Genomic DNA, 22,989 nt, shown 5'->3' on the forward strand with positions numbered 1-22,989 from the left:
AAGAAAATTACCTATAATTTCACCAAATTACCATATTAACTATTTTTATTTCTCCATGTTTCCTCCCAGTCCCCATTTATGTGCATGTGGTTTCATATTACAGTGTAGATTCAACTGGTATTTTTTAGTTTACTTATCAACAGTTTATTCTGCTACTCCCCTAGTTCTGGATATTCAGTGTTTTCAATAGTGAAGAATTAGAAATGATTTAGAAAATGTCTCCCTCCTAATTTTCTCTTAAAAAGGGAAAAAAGCTCTTTTGTCTCCCAGTGGGATATTTACTTAAAAAAAAAAAAAAAAAGCTCCTTCAACACATTAACCATCTTTCCTTTTCTTATCATTCTCCTTGCAAAAGGAAACAAGCAAAACATGTATATACACACACAATATTCTACAGCATCAATTCTGCTAACAACAGTCTTCCCAAACTTTTAGATCATGAGCATCACCTGAGGGCTCCTCTCCAGACTCTTATTCAATAGCCCCTCTAGGATAAGGGCCTGGGAACCAGTATTTAAGCAAAATCCACATGTGATCCTTTACCAGGAAAGTTTGGGAAACACTGGTTGCTTCATCAATGGCCAAATTCTTTTTGCCCAACTTTTTAAGAGCCCTTCAAATGTGATTCTACTCATTTAAAGGTATCCAAGTTAAATCCATGTGTGTGTTTTTCTTCTAATCTTTTTCTTTTGGTCAACCTTTCTTTCTACCTGTCTAAATTTTAATTTTTCAAATGTCATTTTAGTCCCACATCCTTTATTAACTACACAATTTAACAATCAATTATTCTCTATTACATTCTTTTTTTTTTTTTTTAATGAGACAGTCTCACTATGTTGCCCTCAGTAGAGTGCCGTGTTGTCATAGCTCACAGCAACCTCAAACTCTTTGGGCTTGGGCAGCGCCTACGGCTCAGGGGGTAGGGCGATATACCAAGGGTGGTGGGGCCATATACCAAGGGTGGCAGGTTCAAACCTGGCCCTGGCCAAACTGCAACAAAAATATAGCCGGGCATTGTGGTGGGCATCTGTAGTCCCAGCTACTCGGGAGCCTGAGGCCAGAGAATCGCTTAAGCCCAGGAGCTGGAGGTTGCTGTGAGCTGTGTGACGCCATGGCACTCTACCAGGGTGATAAAGTGAGACTCTGTCTCTATAAACAAAACAAAACAAAAATAACCTCTTTGGGCTTAAGCGATTCTCCTGCCTCAGCCTCCCAAGTAGCTAGGACTACAGGTGCCTGTCACAACACCCAGCTATTTTTTGGCTATAGCTGTCATTGCTGTTTGGCAGGCCCGGGCTGTGCTCGAATACACCACCTCTGGTGTATGTGGCTGGTGCTGTAGCCGCTTGAGGTACAGGCGCCGAGCCTACATTCTTGTATAATACTGTTTCTCTGACTTGACTATAAACTGGGAATTATTCTCCATTAATATGGTCAGTTTGAGGTTTCTGATTAGAATATAAACTAGGGGTAGTGCTGATATCTTCTATGAGTATGAGCTTGGAACCATAAAGTTCAAAAATAAAATTTACTCATGTGTAAAAATTTACTCATTTTCTCATATGTAGGATGTCAAATACACAGCTGCCAAACACAATTACTGGGTATTTCAAAAAGTAAACAAACTTCAGTTCTAAGAATTAACTTTCAAATACAGCTATTAATTCAGTAAGCCATCCTTACACTATAAAAGGTAGAGCTTCTAAAATCTGACAGATTTAAAAAGTAACTACATCCTATGGCTCGGTGCTCATAGCTCAGTGAGTAGGGCACCAGCCACATACAATGAGGCTTGTGGGTTTGAGCCCGGCCTGGCCTGCTAAACAATAATGACAACTGCAACAACAACAAAAATAGCTGGGCATTGTGGAAGGCGCCTGTAGTCCCAGCTACTTGGGAGGCTGAGGCAACAGAATCAATCGCTTAAGCCCAAGAGTTTGAGGTTGCTGTGAGCTGTGACGCCATGGCTCTCTACTGAGGGCAACATGAGAGACTCTGTTTCAAAAAAAAAAAAAAAAAAAAATTAACTACATCCTAGAAGGCCAATTAACTTGAATCCTGAATGTCTTAATATTTTTGCTGTTTGTCCATACATACTTTTAAATGATACTGTTTAACATTTAAAAAAAAACTTGATATATCCTGGTATATTCTCTGCCAATATAGATCTATAGCAATATTTATATATCTAATCGCTGTACGGTATTTCATTTTGGAGGGAACACTATTAATTTACCTTAAAAAATACTCATAAAGAGCTTACTATGTGTCAGGCCCTATTCCAAGTACTATTTATATATTGACTCGTTAAATTTTCATAACTTCACAAAGTAGGTACTATTACATACCTATTTTATAGACATAAATTAGCCTGGAGTCTGTGGCTGTCTTAAGTCCTTAAATGTGGCCTTTTGACTGAATCTGAATTTTACAGAACAAATCCTTTTATTTTTATTAATACATTTTTATTCATCTTTTATATTTTTATTTCCTAAATGAATATATTTAAAATACTAAAAACTAAAATAAATTTCAACAAAATAATCTTCCTAGATTGACCAGCACAATTAGAACATGAGTAAGCCAAAAGGGCTAAACTCATGGCTGTTACTACACTCACGATCTAGTTCTAACTCCCCCCGCCTGACTGGCACAACCACCACCACCACACAAAGATGGTTGGTGAGAGTTTATCGGAGTCAAGTATGCCAGTCTATTACCAGCTTTTGACAATAGTGCACTGTTTCTGTTTGAAGTGGAAATTTATGAACAGTTGTACAGTTTGACAGTAATTTTTTTCTCTTTGAGATAGAGTCTCACTTTGTCACCATTGGTAGAGTACCCTGGTGTCACAGCTCGCAGCAACCTCAAACTCTTGGGCTCAAGTGATTCTCTTGCCTCAGCTTCCCAAGTAGCTGGGACTACAGATGCCCACCACAATGCCTGGCTATTTTTTTTTTGTAGAGACAGAGTCTCACTTTATGGCCCTTGGTAGAGTGCCGTGGCCTCACACAGCTCACAGCAACTTCTAACTCCTGGGCTTAAGCGATTCTCTTGCCTCAGCCTCCCGAGTAGCTGGGACTACAGGTGCCCGCCACAACGCCCGGCTATTTTTTGGTTGCAGTTTGGCCGGGGTCGGGTTTGAACCCGCCACCCTCAGTATATGGGGCCGGCGCCTTACCGACGGAGCCATAGGCGCCACCCCCCCCCTTTTTTTTTTTTTAAGAGATGGGGTCTTGCTCTTGCCCAGGCTGGTCTTGAACTCTTGAGCTCAAGCAATCCACCTACCTCAATTTCCCAGAGTACTAGGATTACAGGTGTGAGCCACTGCTCACAGTATTTTTTAATTTTGTCTGCTTAACAGTCCATCATATCAAAGAAGACCAACAGGACAGAAAACAGATTTTTTTAATAAGGATTGGGAATTTCAATAATATCTTGTTTCTGCCAAAGATAAGATGATTTGCTTGCTTTGTGATACTGCAACATCAACATTAAAGAAATTCATTGCTCATCAGCATTATACCACTCAGAAGGACAATACTGTAGAATCTCCCTGCATTGATAACCTGCTTAAGCTGACCTAATTTTCATAGACCAGACATTCACCACATGTACATATCATGTATAGTAGGCCTACTTCCTTATGATGACCAGTTTGTCACTGTCCCTTGCAGGGTCAACTTACAGAGACCTTATTTTAAATTAGATTGAGAGGCACAAAAAGTTGTATTTCAGACACCAAAAAGATGAAAAGCAAATGTAAAGACTCTTCTTTCAAGAAGCAGTAAGACCTGGAAATAATGCCACCAAAACAACTTATAAAGTAGCTTATATACTCAGGAAAAAAGACAAAGACATTCAGTGATATAGAAATTATGAAAGAATGTATTGTTGAAGTTGTAGGATGCTCAGACCCTGATAACGTTTTAAAGTACAAACAACCGCCTCTAATTCAGCAGCATGAATTAGCCTTTGACTAATGGAACAACTTCATGCAATACTTCCAAAGGAAAAAATATATTATTCAGTTGCTTTGGATGACTCAACAGATGCTACTGACTCAGCACAGGTTTTATACTTCATTCTGGTCATGACTCAAGATTTTCTTTGCTACGAGTTATTCACAGGTCGGCACCTGTAGCACAGTGGTTACAGTGCCGGCCACATGCACCGAGGGTGGTGGGTTTGAACCCAGCCCGGGCCTACTAAACAAGGACAACTGCAACAAAAAAAACCCAGCTGGGCATTGTGGTGGGCGCCTGTAGTCCAGCTACTTGGGAGGCTGAAGCAAGAGAATCGCTTAAGCCCAAGAGTTGGGAGGTTGCTGTGAGCTGGACACTACAGCACTCTACCAAGGGTGACATAGTGAGACTCTGTCTCCAAAAAAAAAAAAAAAAAGTTACTCATTCTGGGCATTCTTTAGAACCAAACTCAGGGAAATAGATACATATCTTCAACAACTTTCAAGATAAGTGTCATGAAGTTGAACTGAATTTGGTAAATGTAGTGAGTGTATTTATGTATGGTGCATCTTCCATGTCACGAAAACAAGAAGGGTTTTGTTACAGATAAAAAAAGTATTAACATATCCAGATGCTCTCATTTCTTTTCATTGTACCTTACATCAGCAAAATCTGTGTGAAAACTATTTTAGGGTGGCTCCCAAAGTTCAGTGGGCAGGGCACTGGCCACATACACCAGGGCTGGTGGGTTCGAACCCAGCCTGGGCCACCTAAATGACTATGACAACCGCAACAAAAATATAGCCCGGCGCTGTGGCAGGTACCTGTAGTCCCAGCTACTTGGGAGGCTGAGGCAAGAGAATTGCTTGAGCCCAAGAGTTTGAGGTTGCTGTGAGCTGTGACACCACAGCACTCTACTGAGGGTGACAGTGTCAGACTCTGTCTCAAAAAAAAAAAAAAAGAAAAAGAAAACTATTTTAAGTGACACTTTGTAACAAGTTATAAGTATTATTAACTATATTCACGCAAACACAATATAGCATCTTCAGTTTCCTAACATGCCAAAGCTGAACCATGAGGTATTCTGTGTGATTTGCTATTATCATTCTAAAAGTCTGTTGGCCATTGCATGGACAGGTGTTAGATAAAATTTTATCTCTGCAAGAACAGATAGAATGCAGTATTTCTGTGTGATATCATGTCGAATCAAAATAACTATTTCTCCGCAAGGTAAAGCTAAGTCTACATGTGATATGTGGCAAAAATTCCAAGCATTTCAAAATCTTTTTTCAAAATACTATTTTTTCAAAAGGGAATTTTGTATATTTTCCCCAGTTAGCAAAGGTCCCTGGTGAGCAAGCAGGATGACATATGAAGAATACGCAGCTGTTAATGGAAAATAAATACAAAGTTCACTGATTTTGAGTATTATGAGAATCATGACAGCATACTCAAATCAGCACTTCAGCCTCCCCTAGTTGCTATCACCAAGGTACCTAAACAACTACAGACAGTCACATTGGGAGGCTAAGAAGGATGGATGGTCTGAGCTCAGAGGTTCAAGATCAGCCTGAGCAAGAGCAAGAGCAAGACCCCATCTCTGCTAAAAATAGAAAAACTAGCCAGGCGCTGGCGGCAGGCACATGTAGTCCCAGCTAGTTGGGAGACTGAGGCAAGAGAATCACCTAAGCCTAAGAGCTGGAGGTTGCTGCGAGTGGTGCCATGGCATTCTACCAAGGGCAACAAGGTGAGACTCTGTCTCTTAAAAAAAAAAAAAAAATTGATCAAATCCCTAGACTCTTAATACACATATGAGAACTGGCATTTTGAATACCGCAGCCTAAATTTAGCTTGCTAAAAAGAAGCAGGCTTCCTGGCTATAGACTAGGAGCTAATGGTTATATGTCAGCTGAAGGTGAACTCGGGGCTCAGACTGAGGTGGCAGCGAAAACCCTAAGGAGTGTAACATAGAGGCCTTGGTAGACTGACAGGATGGGACTTCATGCCCAGAGTGTTTGCTTCAATAGAGCAGCTCTGCTTTTATATATGCTCTATACCCTGGGGTTTCACGTAAGATTTCTTTTAAAAAAGGTTCTGTAGTTGCTTTAAAAAATGCTGAACATCGGAGCTGGGCACAGTGGCTTACACCTGTAATCCCAGCTACTTGGGATGCTGAGGCAGGAAGATCACCTGAACCTAGACATTTGAGGTTGTAGTAAGCTCTGAACATGTTATTACCTGGGCAACAGAGTGAGACCCTGTATCAAACAAACAAATAAAAAAACTATAAAAACATCTGAGTTATACTACCATCCTTATTTTAAAATGAGGAGTTGAAGTTCAGAAAAGTAGAGTGACTCAGCATTACAGGGTTGAGCAGGTTATTTCTATTATGATGTATTACAAGTTAGAGTTGCGTTAGTGGGCTGTCTCATAAAATACTAACAACTCACTGATAAATTTAAGGTAAAACTTCTCAGTTTTAATATATGTTCTTAATAAAAAGAACTAAAATGGTCCAAACCAAATTAAACCAATTTTTACTTAATATGCAAAAAGTAAATAATTTTTAAGTAAAAACCAGTTTTAAAATATTCAGCTTTGTTTTTACCTTTGTACTAAAAAGAGATGATTGCTAAGATTTTCAGTCCTTTCTATTTTTCTAATTTAGGAGGATATGAATATGAGAAATAACCATTTTTTCTTTTCATTTTCAGGCTACTAACTTGATAAACTATGTTTAATGTGTCTTACTTTTAAAATTAAGTTAATAGGACCTTTGGCTAGAAAAATTAAATTTTATTCTATTACACAGCTTTTCAAATTCAACACATATGATCAGAGTTCCCCATTAATCATCCTATTTTAAAATGTGCCTTAGTCGAGGGAAAAAATACCCAAAATACAAATAAAACAATATCCAGAGAAAATATAGAAAAAGTTATGTTATCTTTTCTTGTTTGTCCTTTATATAAATTCTAAAACAAATAAATGTCTATGTCTATCACCTACCTGAGCCATCAGTGGGAACCGAACTTGCATTGATTCCAGAAAGACCAAACAAAGGACATTCCCGATCTGTGTTGACATGACCCCATTTGTGACATTTAATACACCTCACATTTCGAACCTGAGAAATAGTGAACATTATTTTGGTTACTAAACTACTGAGAATCTAATCGATATTCAATATTCTATTCCTTGATAGAGACTCCATAAAAGATCTTCAGGGACTCAGTGCCTGTAGCTCATTGGTTAGGGCGCTGGCCACATGTACCCAGCCAGATGGGTTTGAACCTGGCCTGGCCCTGCTAAACAACAACAACAAAAAATAGCCTGGCATTGTGGCAGGCGCCTGTAGTCCCAGCTACTTGGGAGGCTGAGGCAAGAGAATCGCGTAAGCCCAAGAGTTAGAGGTTGCTGTGAGCTGTATGCCATAGCACTCTACTGAGGACAACATAATGAGACTCTGTCTCAAAAAAAGATCTTCAGGGAAAGAGACCCCTTAACTATGTTTGATAATTTAATATAAATACTAAAGTCTCTCACAATAAATTCTGTCTAAAAGCTAAGCTGAATTCCACTTCTTTTTGTCTCCTACTTGGTGGCAATATATACTCACCAAAAAGAAATGGTTAGAATTATGTCATGGCTTAATCTTAAATTTTCATTATTTTATTTTATTTTTTAAGAGACAGGGTCTCACTGTATCACCTAGGCAATGGTGTGATCATGGCTCACTGCAGTCTTGAATTCCTAGGCTCAAGCAATCTTCCTATCTCAGCCTCCCTAGTAGTTAGGACTATAGACATGCACCACCATAGCTGGCTAATTTTTAATTTTTTTGTAGAGATGGGGTTTTGCTATGTCTTGAACTCCTAGTCTCAAGCAATGCACCCACCTTGGCCTCCTAAAGTGCTGGCTGGAATTACAAGCATGGCCACTGAGCTCAGTTGAATTTTCTAATTTTAATAAGTTAATATTTAAAGCTTCAAATTTCTAAATCAGGGTTTGGCAAAATTTTCTATAAAGCTCCTGGCAGTAAATATTTTAGGTTTTTCAAGCCAGATGTTCTTTGTTACAACCGCTCAACTCTGTTACAATAATGAAAAGCACCAAAGACAACTGTAAATAAACAAGCAAGGAAGTGTTCCAGCAAAACTTTATTTATAAGGATTGGCCCTCCAATGATAAATTTGTCCTGGTTCTAAATACACAATAGTTTTAAATGTTTTCTTGACCTTGAGTGAAGTCTCCAAATTCTTTTTTTTTGCAGTTTTTGGCTGGGGCTGAGTTTGAACCTGCCACCTCCAGCATATGGGGCTGGCGCCCTACTCCTTTGAGCCACAGGCACTGCCCAAGTCTCCAAATTCTTTGACAACTGCAGGGATCAATATCATTATAATCCTCACTACTGATTTATTTTATCAGTCTACTAAATTTTATGTTCCCCTTTTCCTTATATTATTTGACAAACCTAAACCACAGTGGCCCTTTTCAACTTAAACGCTTTTTAGACAATAATCTAAAGATATATTTATTAAATAAAAATTATTATAACACAGTAAAATATGCACCACTTGCCTGAATACCGAAGGGCTGGTCTCGGATGTTCATGTCATCTTTGGCATATCTATTAAATAGAGAAAATGCACAAACATAATTTATTAAATTTATAATTTAGTAAACTGAACAAGTTACTCTGAAAAACAGGTTTATAGTTCTGAGAACATTATGAAACATATTACTTCAATAAGCGCATAGAACTATGCCATCTATTTAGTATTTCCAAACACCATTTAGGTGTCTAGTCTGATAATTTGATTTTTAAAAAATGAAAATGTATATAAAACAAAAGACTATGTTCAAGCGGATTAAATGCATAAAATAACTAATTAAAATCATTAAATTAGGCCAGGCATCGTGGCTCACATCTATAATCACAGCACTCTGGGGAGGCTGAGGTGTTTTAGACCAGCCTGAGCAACACAGCAAGACCGTGTCTCTACATGCATATGTGCACAGATTTAGCTGGGCATGGTGGTAGGCACCCGTAGTCCTAAAAACATGGAAGGTTGAGGCAGGAGGATCACTCGAACCCAGGAGTTGAAAACTGCAGTAAGCTTATAACTGCACTACTACACTATAGCCTTGGCAACAGAGCAAGACTCTGTCTCAAAAAAAGGTCACTAAATTAAATTAAAATTAAAAATACCTTTCTACATGACTTTCTCTAGTGAATGAAAAGACAATGTAGGGCGGCGCCTGTGGCTCAAGGAGTAGGGCGCCGGTCCCATATGCCAGAGGTGGTGGGTTCAAACCCAGCCCTGGCCAAAAAGAAAAAAAAAAAGAAAAGACAATGTAAGATGGGATAGCAGACAAATTTAACGATATACTACATATATCTTGTCTTAAAAGCAAAGCAGTCCTTACTTTTCTCTTGGGGCTCCTTTCTGCCATTCAAATTTGTATTCAGTCTCCCCTTCTGTTTCTTCTTTCTAAAAATATTCATTGAAAATTCCTTTAATTTTTCCATTAAATTACAATCAACTGAAAGTAAATTCAAACATAAAAAAGAATTGTCCTTTACCTCTTTGTTTTCTTGTTTGAGTATCAAAAATATGGGGGGAAAAGGAGGACAAGTTAAAAACTTCAATATGAAAGTCTACTATATACTATACTATGATATCATGGCATGTAGTTATAATTTATAAGAATTTATTGGTTTGACAATTTTCTTCTTTCACAATATAAAAATTCAGAACAATGAAGGATACAACACAATAATGAATAAGAGTACTTAATAAGCATGTTAATTCTTAATTTTAAGCTTTTATACTGTTCATTGATAGTGCATATTATGATTTCTATTTACAAGTATATTTAGTAACAATAATTAAAGACATATACACAAATTATAAAAGAATAAATGTACTTCTGCTCATGTTGAGATTTTTTTGTCCTCAAAGGACACACCATACAATATTACCAGATCAAAAAGATATTGTTAGTATTTACTTTATTGTATTTATTACAGTATTTTAAAAACTGTCTTCATATTGCAAAAACTACTCATCTGGCAAAAAAAAAAAGAAAAAGAAAAAATTGTCTTTACAGAATAAAAGCAATTTAAAAGGATGAAAAGCAACTTTCAAAAAATATGCCATAGCAGTTTTTAATGTTTAGTTGTAAACATACCAAAGGCTTTTAAAAAAGAGAATGAGACAATACCTTTCTTAGCTCCTGGTGGGGCCTCATACATGAAATTAAGGCCATTCTTTACACGTTCATCTCCCATAAGCAACCTAAGTGAAATAAGATATAAAGTTAACAATTTTATATAGCAGGAAAAAAAATTAAAGGTTACCCACCCTCCCCAAAAAAACCTAAGGGAATTAAGATAAAATATTTCTGTTAAAGTTCCAGAACTATTCTCCGTTGATTGAAATATCTGAATGGTGCTGCTCCTTTGTAATACTAATTGGTTTTAAGTCTGAAACTTTCTTAACTATTTGAGTGATCCCAGCAATCCCAACAGAAAAGGGAGAAATGTTACAAAATTTTCTTGAAACTTTGAAATGCTGTGGGAACAGCAACAGCTTTGAAAATCTATATGCCATCACAAATCTGGATTAAGTTAAAAAGTGCCAACACTTTTTCTTAATTGTGAGGGATCAAATAGTTTTAAAGAAAATGAGTCCTCTGGGATTTCTTTAGGAAGTCAAACCAAATTAACACTTCTAAGAGTCAAAGTCAATGAGAGAATAAAATTCTGTAGTGAGGCCAATGAAGAAAGAACCCTTTTCAGAAATTCTACACAAGCCAACTAATATGATGAAATTAGTGTCTGTGGCACTTCAAAAATCATATTCTTTATAGTATATGTATTATACATGTATGTATCCCTTGTTAAAATTTCTTTGAGAAAGAAAGTTTGAGAGAAACTACATTTCAGATACTTTTATAGGCTCTCTACCACATCATTTACTGTCTTGCATAAAGTCAGTATTCAATAATTGTTAACAAGATTGAATAAAATTAGTGAGAAAGCTACTTAAGCTGAACTAAGTGCCATTTAATTTTCCTCTCAAAATTTTAAAAGAGCAGCAAAAGTTTAGTACTACTTTGTTTACTTCTATATTTTGATAAAAAACAGGGTTTTGTGGAAAATTTATTGGTCTGTTCCAGGAGTTTCAAATGAAAGCAAATGTCTTTAACTCGGAGTACAGTCTATGTAATGAAAGCACCATTACTCAGTCGCTTGATTAACCAAGAGAAACCAGCTTCAGTGTTAGATTTTTTTTTTTTTGGCTGGGGCTAGGTTTGAACCCGCCACCTCCGGCATATGGGACCGGCGCCCTACTCCTTGAGCCACAGGCGCCACGCATTCACTGTTAGATTTTTAACACAAACATAAAATCACAATAGCTGAAGGGCAGGAACCATGCTGGAAGAAACCTGCTAACAGAATTATGACATGCATGTCAAATAGACACTATACTTTTCTTCTTCAAGGCATCCTCTTCATCTTTTCATTTGAGCATGTTAAAAAAATACCTTTGTAAGAGTTCTCAGCAGTTCAAATACAGACATTTATTTTCCTCCAAGCCTTGCCTAATTTGACACTTACTCACAGAATGCATATGAGTCACATGAATCTATATTTTATGTGAGTTATGGGTAAAGCTGAAAAAGTGGCCATCTATAGGTATGAAAGTAAAGAAGATGGTTCACAGGGAAAGAACAGAATCCCATCACTGGGGCATTTAATCCCCTAAAACTGGCTTAATAGATGATTCAGTAAGGAATCATTCTCGTAAAATTGATTATTCTAAAAACACTGGCATAGTAGAGTTTCTTACCTATTGTCATATGATTCTTGTTCTTTAAGATATTGTTGCATCAATTCTTCTTGTTTCTTCTTATCATATGATATTTTCTGTTCTGCCATCCATACCTATCAGTGAAGTTAAAAAAATTAAATTAACTCATTGGATTTAAACTAAATAGAAGTCTGCTTTTCTTTTACAATATAATGTAAAACACCATTGTTTATGGTTTGCAACATAACCTGATTTGGTCAGTTGCTTGATTAACCAAGAGAAACCAGCTTCAATGCAATGTTAGATTTGCAATATTAACATAAAATCACAATAGCTAAAGGGCAGGTACCATATTGGAAGGAACCAATGAAGTACCCTAGCCATGATCCTGCTACTAACAGAATAATGACATGCACGTCAAATAAAGACAATTTACTCTTCATCCTTTTCATTTGTTAAACAAATATCTCTGTAGGCATTCTCAGCAGTTCAAGTATAGACATTTATTGTTCTTCTGTGCTTTGCCTAATTTGAGACTTGCTCACAGAATGCATGAGTCACATGAATCTATATTTTATGTGAGGTATAGGTAAAGCTGGGAAAAGTGGTTACAAAGACATCATCACAAAATAATACCTGAAAGATATGACTTGTATCTTGATACAAGTTCTTAAATTTAACCATTCAAAATAGCTGAACAAGCAAAATAGCCAGGCAAAAGTGTCAAACTTGAGACTTTCTTATGCTCAGTTTCTCTGCATTATTTCAGGGAACAGAACAAACACCTCTTTTCATGGAACATGTCTAGTCTAGATAACTCTTCAGCGCAGGCACAGTCAGTAGGGTTAAACAATGGCCACAGATGCCAGTGGGTGTCACTGACACCCTAAGAGAAATGGAAGAGGAAGCAGAGAAAAAAGAGAAAGGAAATAACATAGTTAAGAAAGAGATGTATCATATGTTCTAGAGTAGCTCAAAGGCACAAACACCACAGGCTAAATGTAACTCTATGCGAAATTCTCAAAATTTTAACAGTAGTGAAGGAAGAAAGCCCACATAACTTACACACATATGTTTAATCACGTTATTTCCAGGTTTAAAAGATATCAATACTACTCTACCACCTTTAGAATAAAGCACGAAGTGACAAATATTCAACGTAAATGGTAACTCAAACCTTTCCCTTCAAACACACTAAATTTTAAGAATGTAAATTTGATGGCAAATGCTTAACACTTAGATAATTATAAACTGTGGGTGGAGAGTACATAAATATAGGAAGGAGGGTAAGTAAGACTGCCATTATTCAATTTTATTTCAAAAGAAGGGGCAGTTATTAGCATTTTAGTAGTACAGTGATAGGACTGTTCTATGGAGATAGTTCTAGATGTAGACAAGAAGGATTAATACAGAAATAAAAATAAAAGTAGAAGTGAAAGAAAATCTGTTAGGAACAGAATATAACTAAAATGTCTTAAACTTTCTTCCATGCAACAGAAGAAAACCTATCCTTGGCATAGGCATTAAAAGGCAACAACACAATAAGGAATTTCAAGGTTTCACTGCTGGGAGGAATAACACATTACTTATAACAAAATAACTACCATTTATATAAAGCTTTAGATTTTACTAAATTATTTCATTAGCCTTAAGTGCTCAAGAGCTCAAATACATAGTGAGTATTTATCACAGACTAGAATAAAGTAATAAAACATATTTCTGCTTTTTAATGCTCAGAATGTATTAATATAAAATCACTTTTCTGTATGGTTAACGTGCCCTTTCTATAAGGTGTCCCCAAAGTTGCTGGAAGAGATCAGATTTTTGCTTTAAAAAACTATTCCTTCATGAAGTCTTTCCCCAGGCCAATATCTTCCAGTGTTTTTCCTATGCTTTCTTTGAAGATTTTTATTGTTTCATGCCTTAAATTTAAGTCCTTTATCCATTTTGAATGAATTTTTGTGAGTGGGGAAAGGTGTGGGTCCAGTTTCAATCTTTTACATGTAGACATCCAGTTCTCCCAACACCATTTATTGAATAGGGAGTCTTTCCCCCAAGTCTTTCCTCTAAGATTTATCAAAGATTAGGTGGTTGTAAGATGTTAGTTTCATTTCTTGGTTTTCAATTCGATTCCAAGTGTCTATGTCTCTGTTTTTGTGCCAGTACCATGCTGTCTTGACCACTATGGCTTTGTAGTACAGACTTAAATCTGGTATGCTGATGCCCCCAGCATCTTTATTTTTATTACTAAGAACTGCCTTAGCTATACGGGGTTTTTTCCAATTCCATACAAAACGCAGAATCATTTTCTCCAAATCTTGAAAGTACGATGTTGGTATTTTGATAGGAATGGCATTGAATAGGTAGATTGCTTTGGGAAGTATAGACATTTTAACAATGTTGATTCTTCCCATCCATGAGCATGGTATGTTCTTCCATTTCTTAATATCCTCTGCTATTTCCTTTCTGAGGATTTCATAGTTTTCTTTATAGAGGTCCTTCACCTCCTTTGTTAGGTACATTCCTAGGTATTTCATTTTCTTTGAGACTATGGTGAATGGAGTTGTGTCCTTAATTAGCTTCTCATCTTGACTGTTATTGGTGTACACAAAGGCTACCGACTTGTGGACATTGATTTTATATCCTGAAACATTACTGTATTTTTTGATGACTTCTAGGAGTCTTGTGGTTGAGTCTTTGGGGTTCTCTAAGTATAAGATCATGTCGTCAGCAAAGAGGGAGAGTTTGACCTCCTCTGCTCCCATTTGGATTCCCTTTATTTCCTTGTCTTGCCTAATTGTATTGGCTAGAACAATTGCAACAACAACAAAAATAAACAAATGGGACTTCATTAAACTGAAAAGCTTCTGTACAGCTAAGGAGACAATAACCAAAGCAAAGAGACAACCTACACAATGAGAAAGGATATTTGCATATTTTCAATCAGACAAACGCTTGATAACTAGGATCTATAGAGAACTCAAATTAATCCACATGAAAAAAGCCAACAATCCCATATATCAATGGGCAAGAGACATGAATAGAAACTTCTCTAAAGATGACAGACGAATGGCTAACAAACACATGAAAAAATGTTCATCATCTCTATGTATTAAGAGAAATGCAAATCAAAACAACCCTGAGGTATCATCTAACCCCAGTGAGAATGGCCCACATCACAAAATCTCAAAACTGCAGATGCTGGCGTGGATGTGGAGAGAAGTGAACACTTTTACACTGCTGGTGGGACTGCAAACTAGTACAACCTTTCTGGAAGGAAGTATGGAGAAACCTCAAAGCACTCAAGCTAGACCTCCCATTTGATCCTGCAATCCCATTACTGGGCATCTACCCAGAAGGAAAAAAATCCTTTTCTCATAAGGACACTTGTACTAGACTGTTTATTGCAGCTCAATTTACAATCACCAAAATGTGAAAACAGCCTAAATGCCCACCAACCCAGGAATGGATTAACAAGCTGTGGTATATGTATACCATGGAATACTATTCAGCTATTAAAAAAAATGGAGACTTTACATCCTTCGTATTAACCTGGATGGAAGTGGAAGACATTATTCTTAGTAAAGCATCACAAGAATGGAGAAGCATGAATCCTATGTACTCAATTTTGATATGAGGACAATTAATGACAATTAAGGTTATTGGGGGGGAGGAAAAGCAGAAAGAGGGACAGAGGGAGGGGGCTGGGGCCTTGGTGTGTGTCACACTTTATGGGGGCAAGACATGATTGCAAGAGGGACTTTGCCTAACAATTGCAATCAATGTAACCTGGCTTATTGTACCCTCAATGAATCCCCAACAATAAAAAAAAAAATAAATAAATAAAATAAAACAAAACTATTCCTCTATCAACAACATATATCTATATGACGGAATATACAGGGTAGCCATAAAGTTCAGGTGCAATTTAAAATAGTGTGCAATTTTAAACTGCACAAGAACTTTATGGCCTCCCTGTATGTATGTACATACATATATATACATACATATATACACACACACACATATACATATATATTTGTGTGTATATATATATATATTTGAGATAAGGCCTCTCTCTGTTGCCAGGGATAGAATGCAATGGTATGATCATAGCTCACTGTAATCTCACACTCCTGGCTCAACCAATCCTCCTGCCTCAGCCTCACAAGTAGCTGGGACTATAGCTGGGTGCCACCACGCCTGGCTAATTTTTCTATTTTTTTGTAAAGATGGGGTCTCCCTCTTGTAACAAATGCAATCAGTGTAACCTGGTTTCTTGTACCCTCGAAGAATTCCCAACAATAAAAAAAAAAAGAAGATGGGGTCTCCCTCTTGCTTAGGCTGGTCTCAAATTCCCAACTCAAGTGATCCTCCTGCCTTTGCCTCCCAAAGTGCTAGGAATATGGATGTGAGCACCACATCTGGCCAAATATTATTCACCAATAAAAAGGAATAAAATACTGATACATAGTATATCATGGAAGAACTTAAAGAACTTATGCTAAGTGAAAGAAGCCAGTCACAAAAGATCACATATTGGCTTGGTGCCTGTAGCTCAAGCGGCTAAGGCGCCAGCCCCATACACCAGAGCTGGTGGGTTCGAATCCAGCCCAGGCCTGCCAAACAACAACAACAAGCAAAAAATAGCTGGGCAGTTTGGCGAGTGCCTGTGGTCCCAGCTACTTGGGAGGCTCAGGTAAGAGAACTGCTTAAGCCCAGGAGTTGGAGGTTGCTGTGAGCTGTGATGCCACAGCACTCTACCCAGGGCCACAGCTTGAGGCTCTGTCTCAAAAACAAACAAAAAAAAAATCACATATTGCCCGAGTCCATTTCAATGAATGTGTGGAGTTGGCAAAAATACACAGAAAGTAGATTAGAGATTGCCCAGGGTTTGGGGAGGGGAAAGGGTTAAAGAGAAATGGGAAGTGACTATTAACAGGTATGGGGATTTGTTTGGCGGTATGATGATAATGTTCTGAAATTGTGGTAATAACTCCATGAATACATTATTATAAAAGCCACTGGATTGCATATTTTACTTGGGTGATTGTATGGTATGTGGATTTATCTTAGTAAAGGTGTTAAATTAAAAAAAAAGACTTTTGTTAGCTATGTAGAGAATGGATTTGAGAGGAGTCAAGACTGGAGGCAGAAAAACCACTTAGAAAATCCAAGAATCTAGGTGAAGGATGATCAGGGTCTAAACTAAGACACAGACGATAGTGACGAAGAGGAGAGCTGGATTCAGGTAAGAGATATTTGGAAGGCTAAGACAAATACAATTTATTAGTTGACTAGATAAAGGAGTCATGGGGATGGGACAAATCCTGAGTTTCTGGCTTGGGTGACAGGATATATTAAGTAGAAAAAGAAGAGCAGACTTGAAATGAAAGAAAAGTTTAGTTCAGCTATGTTGAGTTTGAGATGGCTGTAGGATATCAATATGAAAATGGAATGAAATTAGATTAATTCCATCCTGTACATTTCATTGCATAGATATATGTTTTCCATGTAGGAACAGTCTTTTAACGCAAAAGCATACAGAGTAAGGAAGAAGTAGGTCAAGGATGAAACCCTGGGGAATGCATGTGTTTTAGTAATAAGCTAAGAATAAGGGTCCACTGAAGCTGATGGAAAAGACCTAGTCTAATAGGACAGCTAGAAAATCAGAAGACAGAAGAGTTTCACAAAGGAGTAGTAGGTGCTACTGTGACTAGCAAGTTTGTGAACTGTTGGCTAGTCTACCAGGAGAGGTAAGGAAGGAGGTTGTACCACAATGTAATTTAATAACTCTTTCCTTCATCTATAACAGAGTGACCAGCAGATACACAGCATTCACTCATAATCTTGGTGAACAAATGAGACCTTAAAACTTACTGGACTGCAGTACACTCAAAGTACCTAACTTTACAATTAGAATTTTCATGGTGGAGCACTATTGTACTCTTTGATGAAACTCCTTTGTTTCTTCCATTTCTTTCCCTCTTCTTAAAAAAAAAACAACAAACTTTACTGACATACAAAAAACTATACATATTTAATGTATACAACTTGACAGTCTGGAGATAAGTATACACCTGTGAAACCATCCCCATAATCTATGCCATAAACATATCACCTCCGAAAGTTACCCCCATTATCTTTTTTTATTATTACTATTATTATTATTTTCTTTTTTTGAGACAGAGTCTCACTATATCGCCCTCAGTAGAGTGCCATGGTGTCACAGCTCACAGCAACCTCAAACTCTTGGGTAAGTGATTCTCTTGCCTCAGCCTTCCAGTAGCTGGGACTACAGGCGCCCACCACAACGCCCGGCTATTATTTTGTTATTGTTGTCATTGTTGTTTTAGCAGGCCCTGTCAGAGTTTGAACCCACCAGCCCTGTGCATGTGGCTGGTGCCCTAACCACTAAGCTACAGGAATTGAGCCAATTTTTTCTAAGTATTTTAAAAGTTTCTTTACCCTTAGTTAATAAAGCAGGCTAAGGCCAGGCACAGTGGCACACACCAGTAATCCTAGCACTCTGGGAGGCTGAGAAGGAAGGAAACTTTGAGGTCAGGAATTCAAGACCAACCTGAGCAAGAGTGAGACCCAGCTTTCGTACAAACAGAAAAATTAAAAGGTGTTGTAGTGCCTTGTTAACTGTGCTTGTGTCCCAGTTACTCGGGAGGGTGAGGCAGAAGGATTGCTTGAACTCAGGATTCTGAAGTTGGTGTGAACTAGGCTGACACCATGACACTCTAGTCTGGGCAAAAGAGAGAGACTGTCTCAAAAAACCCCAAAGGCCAGAGGTTATCTTCTCCCCCAATGAAGTGTTAATTATCTATTAAGGAAAAGTTATTCAACAAAAATAATTAACCAAAAACAATTCATTCTTCTCCTCTATCCTGGGAAAGGTGTGAAACAGATCAAAGAGACCAACAACATTTGGTACATTTTGCATGACACTTTACACAGACAAGAAGAATGTAGGTTCTAAGCCTGCAACTGAATTTCTGAACTTCTCATAGTAGATTTTCAAGTTATTCTCTGCACATTTACTTTTTTTTGTAAGAAAGGTTTCAATTAATTTTATAAGGCTAAATGTCAAAAGTTCCAGTAAAAAATTATGCTTTCTCAGGTACACTTGTCTCTAAATGTTAAAAACAGAGCAAATAAAAGCAAGTGCCTGAATTCTATCTAATTTCTTCACTCCTATAAAATCAGTAACAGATAAACTTTTGAGTATGCAGAGGAAGAAAATGTTTGTGCTTTGTAGGAAAAGTTACTTGGCCAATTAAATATAAGCAAACCTCTTACTCCCATGACTCTAACCACGCAAACATAGTTTGGAATAATTGAAAAAGTCCTGGGCTAATCAAGTGTCCTTTTAGTTGAACTCAGTTCTGGTTCTACCTTTAACTAGCTGCATAACTCTTGGCAAATTTGTTTCCTCATTTATAAAGTGAGGAGACAGGGCTATGATTACGAAAGATCTTTCAAGATATGAAACGTTGATCCTATAAATACTATAATGATTAAAATGACGCAGAAATAAATGTGATTCAGATTGGCCAATGTTGGCAGAACTTAACCAACTAAAAACTAAAGAACAATTTATTCTGATGCATGTTTTCTAGTATGTCCTCAGTATCCCCTCCTGTTTCAGCAAACCCAAATTCCTAAGACTTTCTCTAAGACATATCTATCACATGTGGCCAACTAGCTCCACTGCTTGCAGTAGGTTAGAATAAGAATGCAGCCTGATTTCCAAATAGATCAGCAAGCTCCCCTGTTTCATAACCAGGAATGCCATTTCTATACTACTAGTAGGAATTCTTTGTTAAAGAAATGTTCTGGGTAGAGCAGAGCTTCTCAACACCGAAGATTCTCACAATGCCTGGAGACATTTTTTTGTTGTTGAAACTCAGGATGCTACTGGCATCTACAGGGAAGAGGCCAGGACTGTAGCTAAACATCTTATGACATACAGAACAGTCTTCCACAACAAAGAATTGTCAGTTCAAAATGTCAGCAGTGCTGAGGTTGAGAGGGCATAAATTTTTAATAGGGGGGTAGATAACTGGTTAATTCCCAAGGGGTAGGTAAATGGTTCTTGGGGGAAGCAGGAACACTCTTAAGTTTGTGAACTTCTGTAAAATTTTACATAAAGGGTATGTTTATGTACATAACTGTTCATAAAAAAACACACATTATATCTGTGGCATTGAAATTTCATGGGGGTTGATTAAGAAAAAAAGTTTAAAAGCTCCTTAAGAAGGCAATAATGAAAAAAAGTTGAGGAAAGCTGTTCTAGAAGTGAGGAAGTATAGCAAAATCTCATCATCACTGTAACTGGTTTTAAAAACATTTAAAAGTTTGGGCGGTGCCTGTGGCTCAAGGGAGTAGGGCGCTGGCCCCATATGCCAGAAGTGGCGGGTTCAAACCCAGCCCCGACCAAAAACTGCAAAAAAAAAAAAAAAAAAAAAAAAAAAATTTAAAAGTTTAATTCATTTCCACAAGTTTGTATGTTAAGGGCAATTAACATCTTACTGAGCTCCAGCTCCATGTGGTGGGCACAGTCATAGGTACCTGCTTTGTTTCAAATCCTTTATCTATACCATTTTACTTAATCCTCACATTTTCACAAGTCAATGTCCTTAGTTTATAGATCAGAAGGCAAAGAATCAGTTATTAACATTTAGGTGCAAGGTCTTAAGGCTGAAAGTGACCGTGCTGAATAACCACAATCCAGGTCTGACCCCAAAGCCCTAAATCTTTCTACCTCACCATTCTGCTTTTCATTGCTATGCTATTCAGCTGAGCAATTATGTAAAACGCTGAACTTCAACGAGGTCATCAGATAGATACTACATTATCGGGTGAATTTCTCTTTTAAGATCTTAAATAAATAGGGAGTCATCTTTGCACAGAAGAGCAGAGTTCAGAAGCTGTAGTCCGTCCCTGGGATCCGAAAAGACAAAACAGAACCAGCTGAGGGAAGTATTAAGGAACTATTACCCTGTTTCTCCGAAAATAAGACAGTGTCTTATTTTAAGGTGTGCTCCCAAAGACGTGCTAGGTCTTATTTTCAGGGGACGTCTTATCTTTCCTGTAAGTAGGTCTTATTTTCGGGGAAACATGGTAGTATCGGTCTCCACATCCGAGGAATTTACACTCTGGCCGACGCAGCTCCTCTGAGCTGCCCGTCTCCTCGCTGATGCAGAATAAACGTTGAAGACTCGCTTTGTTAACGAGTCGCTTAGAGGAGAAGAGGGCGAGAACATCAGGGATTCAGGCCTGGTGAAGAGGGGACTGTCCCAGGGACCTCAGAAGCACCCCCACTCTCACCTCCAGCAGCCTCAAGGAAGCCGGTCGTCGTTGGCCAGATTCCTCCTCCCCCGGGTCTCTTTACTCACTTTTTTGATATTGGATTTCGAGGCAGGATGAAAGTCTTTCTTGCACATGAAGTTGGCAAAAGATTTCCCCATCTTGGAGCGCGAGTTGGGGAAAGCAGCTGCGAGACCTGGGAGCACAGTAAACAAACTCCGCCGCCTAACCGGAACTGCGCTCCAGCGGGGCGGGAACTTCCGAGGTCAAAGGCGACAGCTTCCGGCTCCTGGCTCCTGGGCCGGCCCCTGCTCGCCCTTCCCCGGGTCACTTCAAGTAACTGGGAGTCCAGGTGAGGGGCGTGCTCGGGGGAGGGCGTAAATAGTTGAGTTAGCCAGAGGAAGACCGAAGAAGAGATGCGCGGCGCTGCCTCATGTAGGGGCTCCAGACCTAGCGGCGCCCGCTGCCATTAGCGCGCCACCAGATGGGGTTTGGGGTGGACCGCGGCGGCCCTCGGCGGGAGGTGCTTGACAGTTCCAGCCCGCTACTTTCTGTGAACTCTGACTCGAGTTGCAAAAAACTTCTGCGCCCGTTTTCTTACCCGTGTTATGAAGATAGTAATGCTTGTCCTAATCGTAGTGCGTTTGTGAGAATCCAACGATATGATGTTTCTGAACCCGCGGGTGAACAAAAGCGAATAAAATAGAACGACAGCTCCGCAGAGTGGAGGCCCTGTATTGTTCCCAGCTATTTCCAGCTGTACGGTGCCTGGTGCAGAAAGATGTTCAGGAAACATTTGTTGAATGATAAATACGCGTTAGGAATGAATAAAGGCTCTCGAGGCTTCACGTCCTCAACGAGCTAGGTACCTTTTCTAACTAGACGGCAAGTTTCCAGTTAGGCAGCTCAGGTCACCCAGTGAAGCTTGATGTGGCCCTCGGGACTCCAGCGTTTTGAGTGAACGTGGTTGCTACTGCTGTAAGTGACTTACCAACTGCTGTAGGTGACTTATCAACCAAGTCCTTCAGCGTTGTGACGTTAAGAATAAGCCACACGTGAGAATGTACTCTTCTATATGTTAATAACAATAAAAGCTTTCATGTGTCTACTATGTTCCGTGTATTGTGCAACTCTTCACGTGTTGTTTTATTACGTTCTCATAACAGCTCCATCAACTAATATCTTTTGTTTTACTGATGAAGCAGGAAGTTAAGAGAAAGATTAAATAGCCTGCCGTACATAGTGGTGGAACTAACTTTGGAACACAAATAGAATAGATGGCAGTCCAGGATATAAAGGTTGAAGTACAGAAAGAAAAGAACGTTTGCATCCATGAAGTAGAAGCAAAAAAAAGAGAGAGAGAGAAAAGAAAAGAAAGAAGAAGAAGAACAGAAGCAATCATGACCTGTGTCTTCCCATCATTGGGAAGAAGAGAAAAACCCTTAGGATCTTCAAGCTGAAGTCGTTTATTACTTTAGTTGTTTTGTTTTCTTTTTTGAGATAAAGAAAACTAGTGTTGCCAGTACTACAGAGGAGCTGGAACTACAGTAATGCACCATCACACCCAATATAGTGAGAATGTTAGTTTCTCACTACATTGCCAAGGGTGAACTGGCTTCAATCAATTCTTCCACCTCTCCCTCCCAAAGTGCTAGGATTACAGGCATGAGTCACCACACCTGGTCCTTTTTTCTTTTAATGAAACAATTATTACATTTAAATTACACAGTATCTGCCTGTGTAAAGTCATATTAAGATTTGGGCATAATTAAAGGAAAGAAGGAAACTGTAAAATACTGTGTCCATTTTGAAAGCAAAATATAAACGTATAAAACACTTAGTGTTCTATGAGATTGTCTTAGCCAAAACTGGGATTATGGGATTAA

The 22,989-nt window shown here is 38.3% G+C and overlaps 2 protein-coding genes across 4 annotated transcripts in view; one reads left to right on the forward strand and one right to left on the reverse strand.

Moving 5' to 3' along the window:
• CIR1 (corepressor interacting with RBPJ, CIR1) overlaps positions 1-21,350 on the reverse strand; it is a 42,783-nt gene extending 21,433 nt beyond the window's left edge. Inside the window, exons 1-7 of the mRNA XM_053597670.1 lie at positions 21,193-21,350; positions 11,828-11,922; positions 10,197-10,270; positions 9,556-9,566; positions 9,399-9,463; positions 8,550-8,598; positions 6,978-7,095 (exon numbers count right to left, since the gene is read on the reverse strand). Of these exons, the coding sequence (XP_053453645.1) occupies positions 6,978-7,095; positions 8,550-8,598; positions 9,399-9,463; positions 9,556-9,566; positions 10,197-10,270; positions 11,828-11,922; positions 21,193-21,264 (484 nt within the window). The 5' untranslated portion in view covers positions 21,265-21,350. The remainder of the gene's footprint in view (positions 1-6,977; positions 7,096-8,549; positions 8,599-9,398; positions 9,464-9,555; positions 9,567-10,196; positions 10,271-11,827; positions 11,923-21,192) is intronic.
• Positions 21,351-21,377: 27 nt separating this feature from the next.
• The window catches only part of SCRN3 (secernin 3), a 38,376-nt gene continuing 36,764 nt past the window's right edge, over positions 21,378-22,989 (forward strand). For 2 of the 3 annotated variants that reach the window (XM_053597191.1, XM_053597193.1), the window contains exon 1: positions 21,391-21,455. The gene's annotated coding sequence lies outside the window, so the exon portion shown is untranslated. Of the gene's footprint in view, positions 21,456-22,989 lie in introns of all 3 variants that reach the window. The other variant, XM_053597192.1, reaches the window with a different exon arrangement.

The sequence above is a fragment of the Nycticebus coucang genome, chromosome 7 (assembly GCF_027406575.1).
Source record: "Nycticebus coucang isolate mNycCou1 chromosome 7, mNycCou1.pri, whole genome shotgun sequence".
In the NCBI taxonomy this organism is placed as follows: Eukaryota; Metazoa; Chordata; class Mammalia; order Primates; family Lorisidae; genus Nycticebus; species Nycticebus coucang.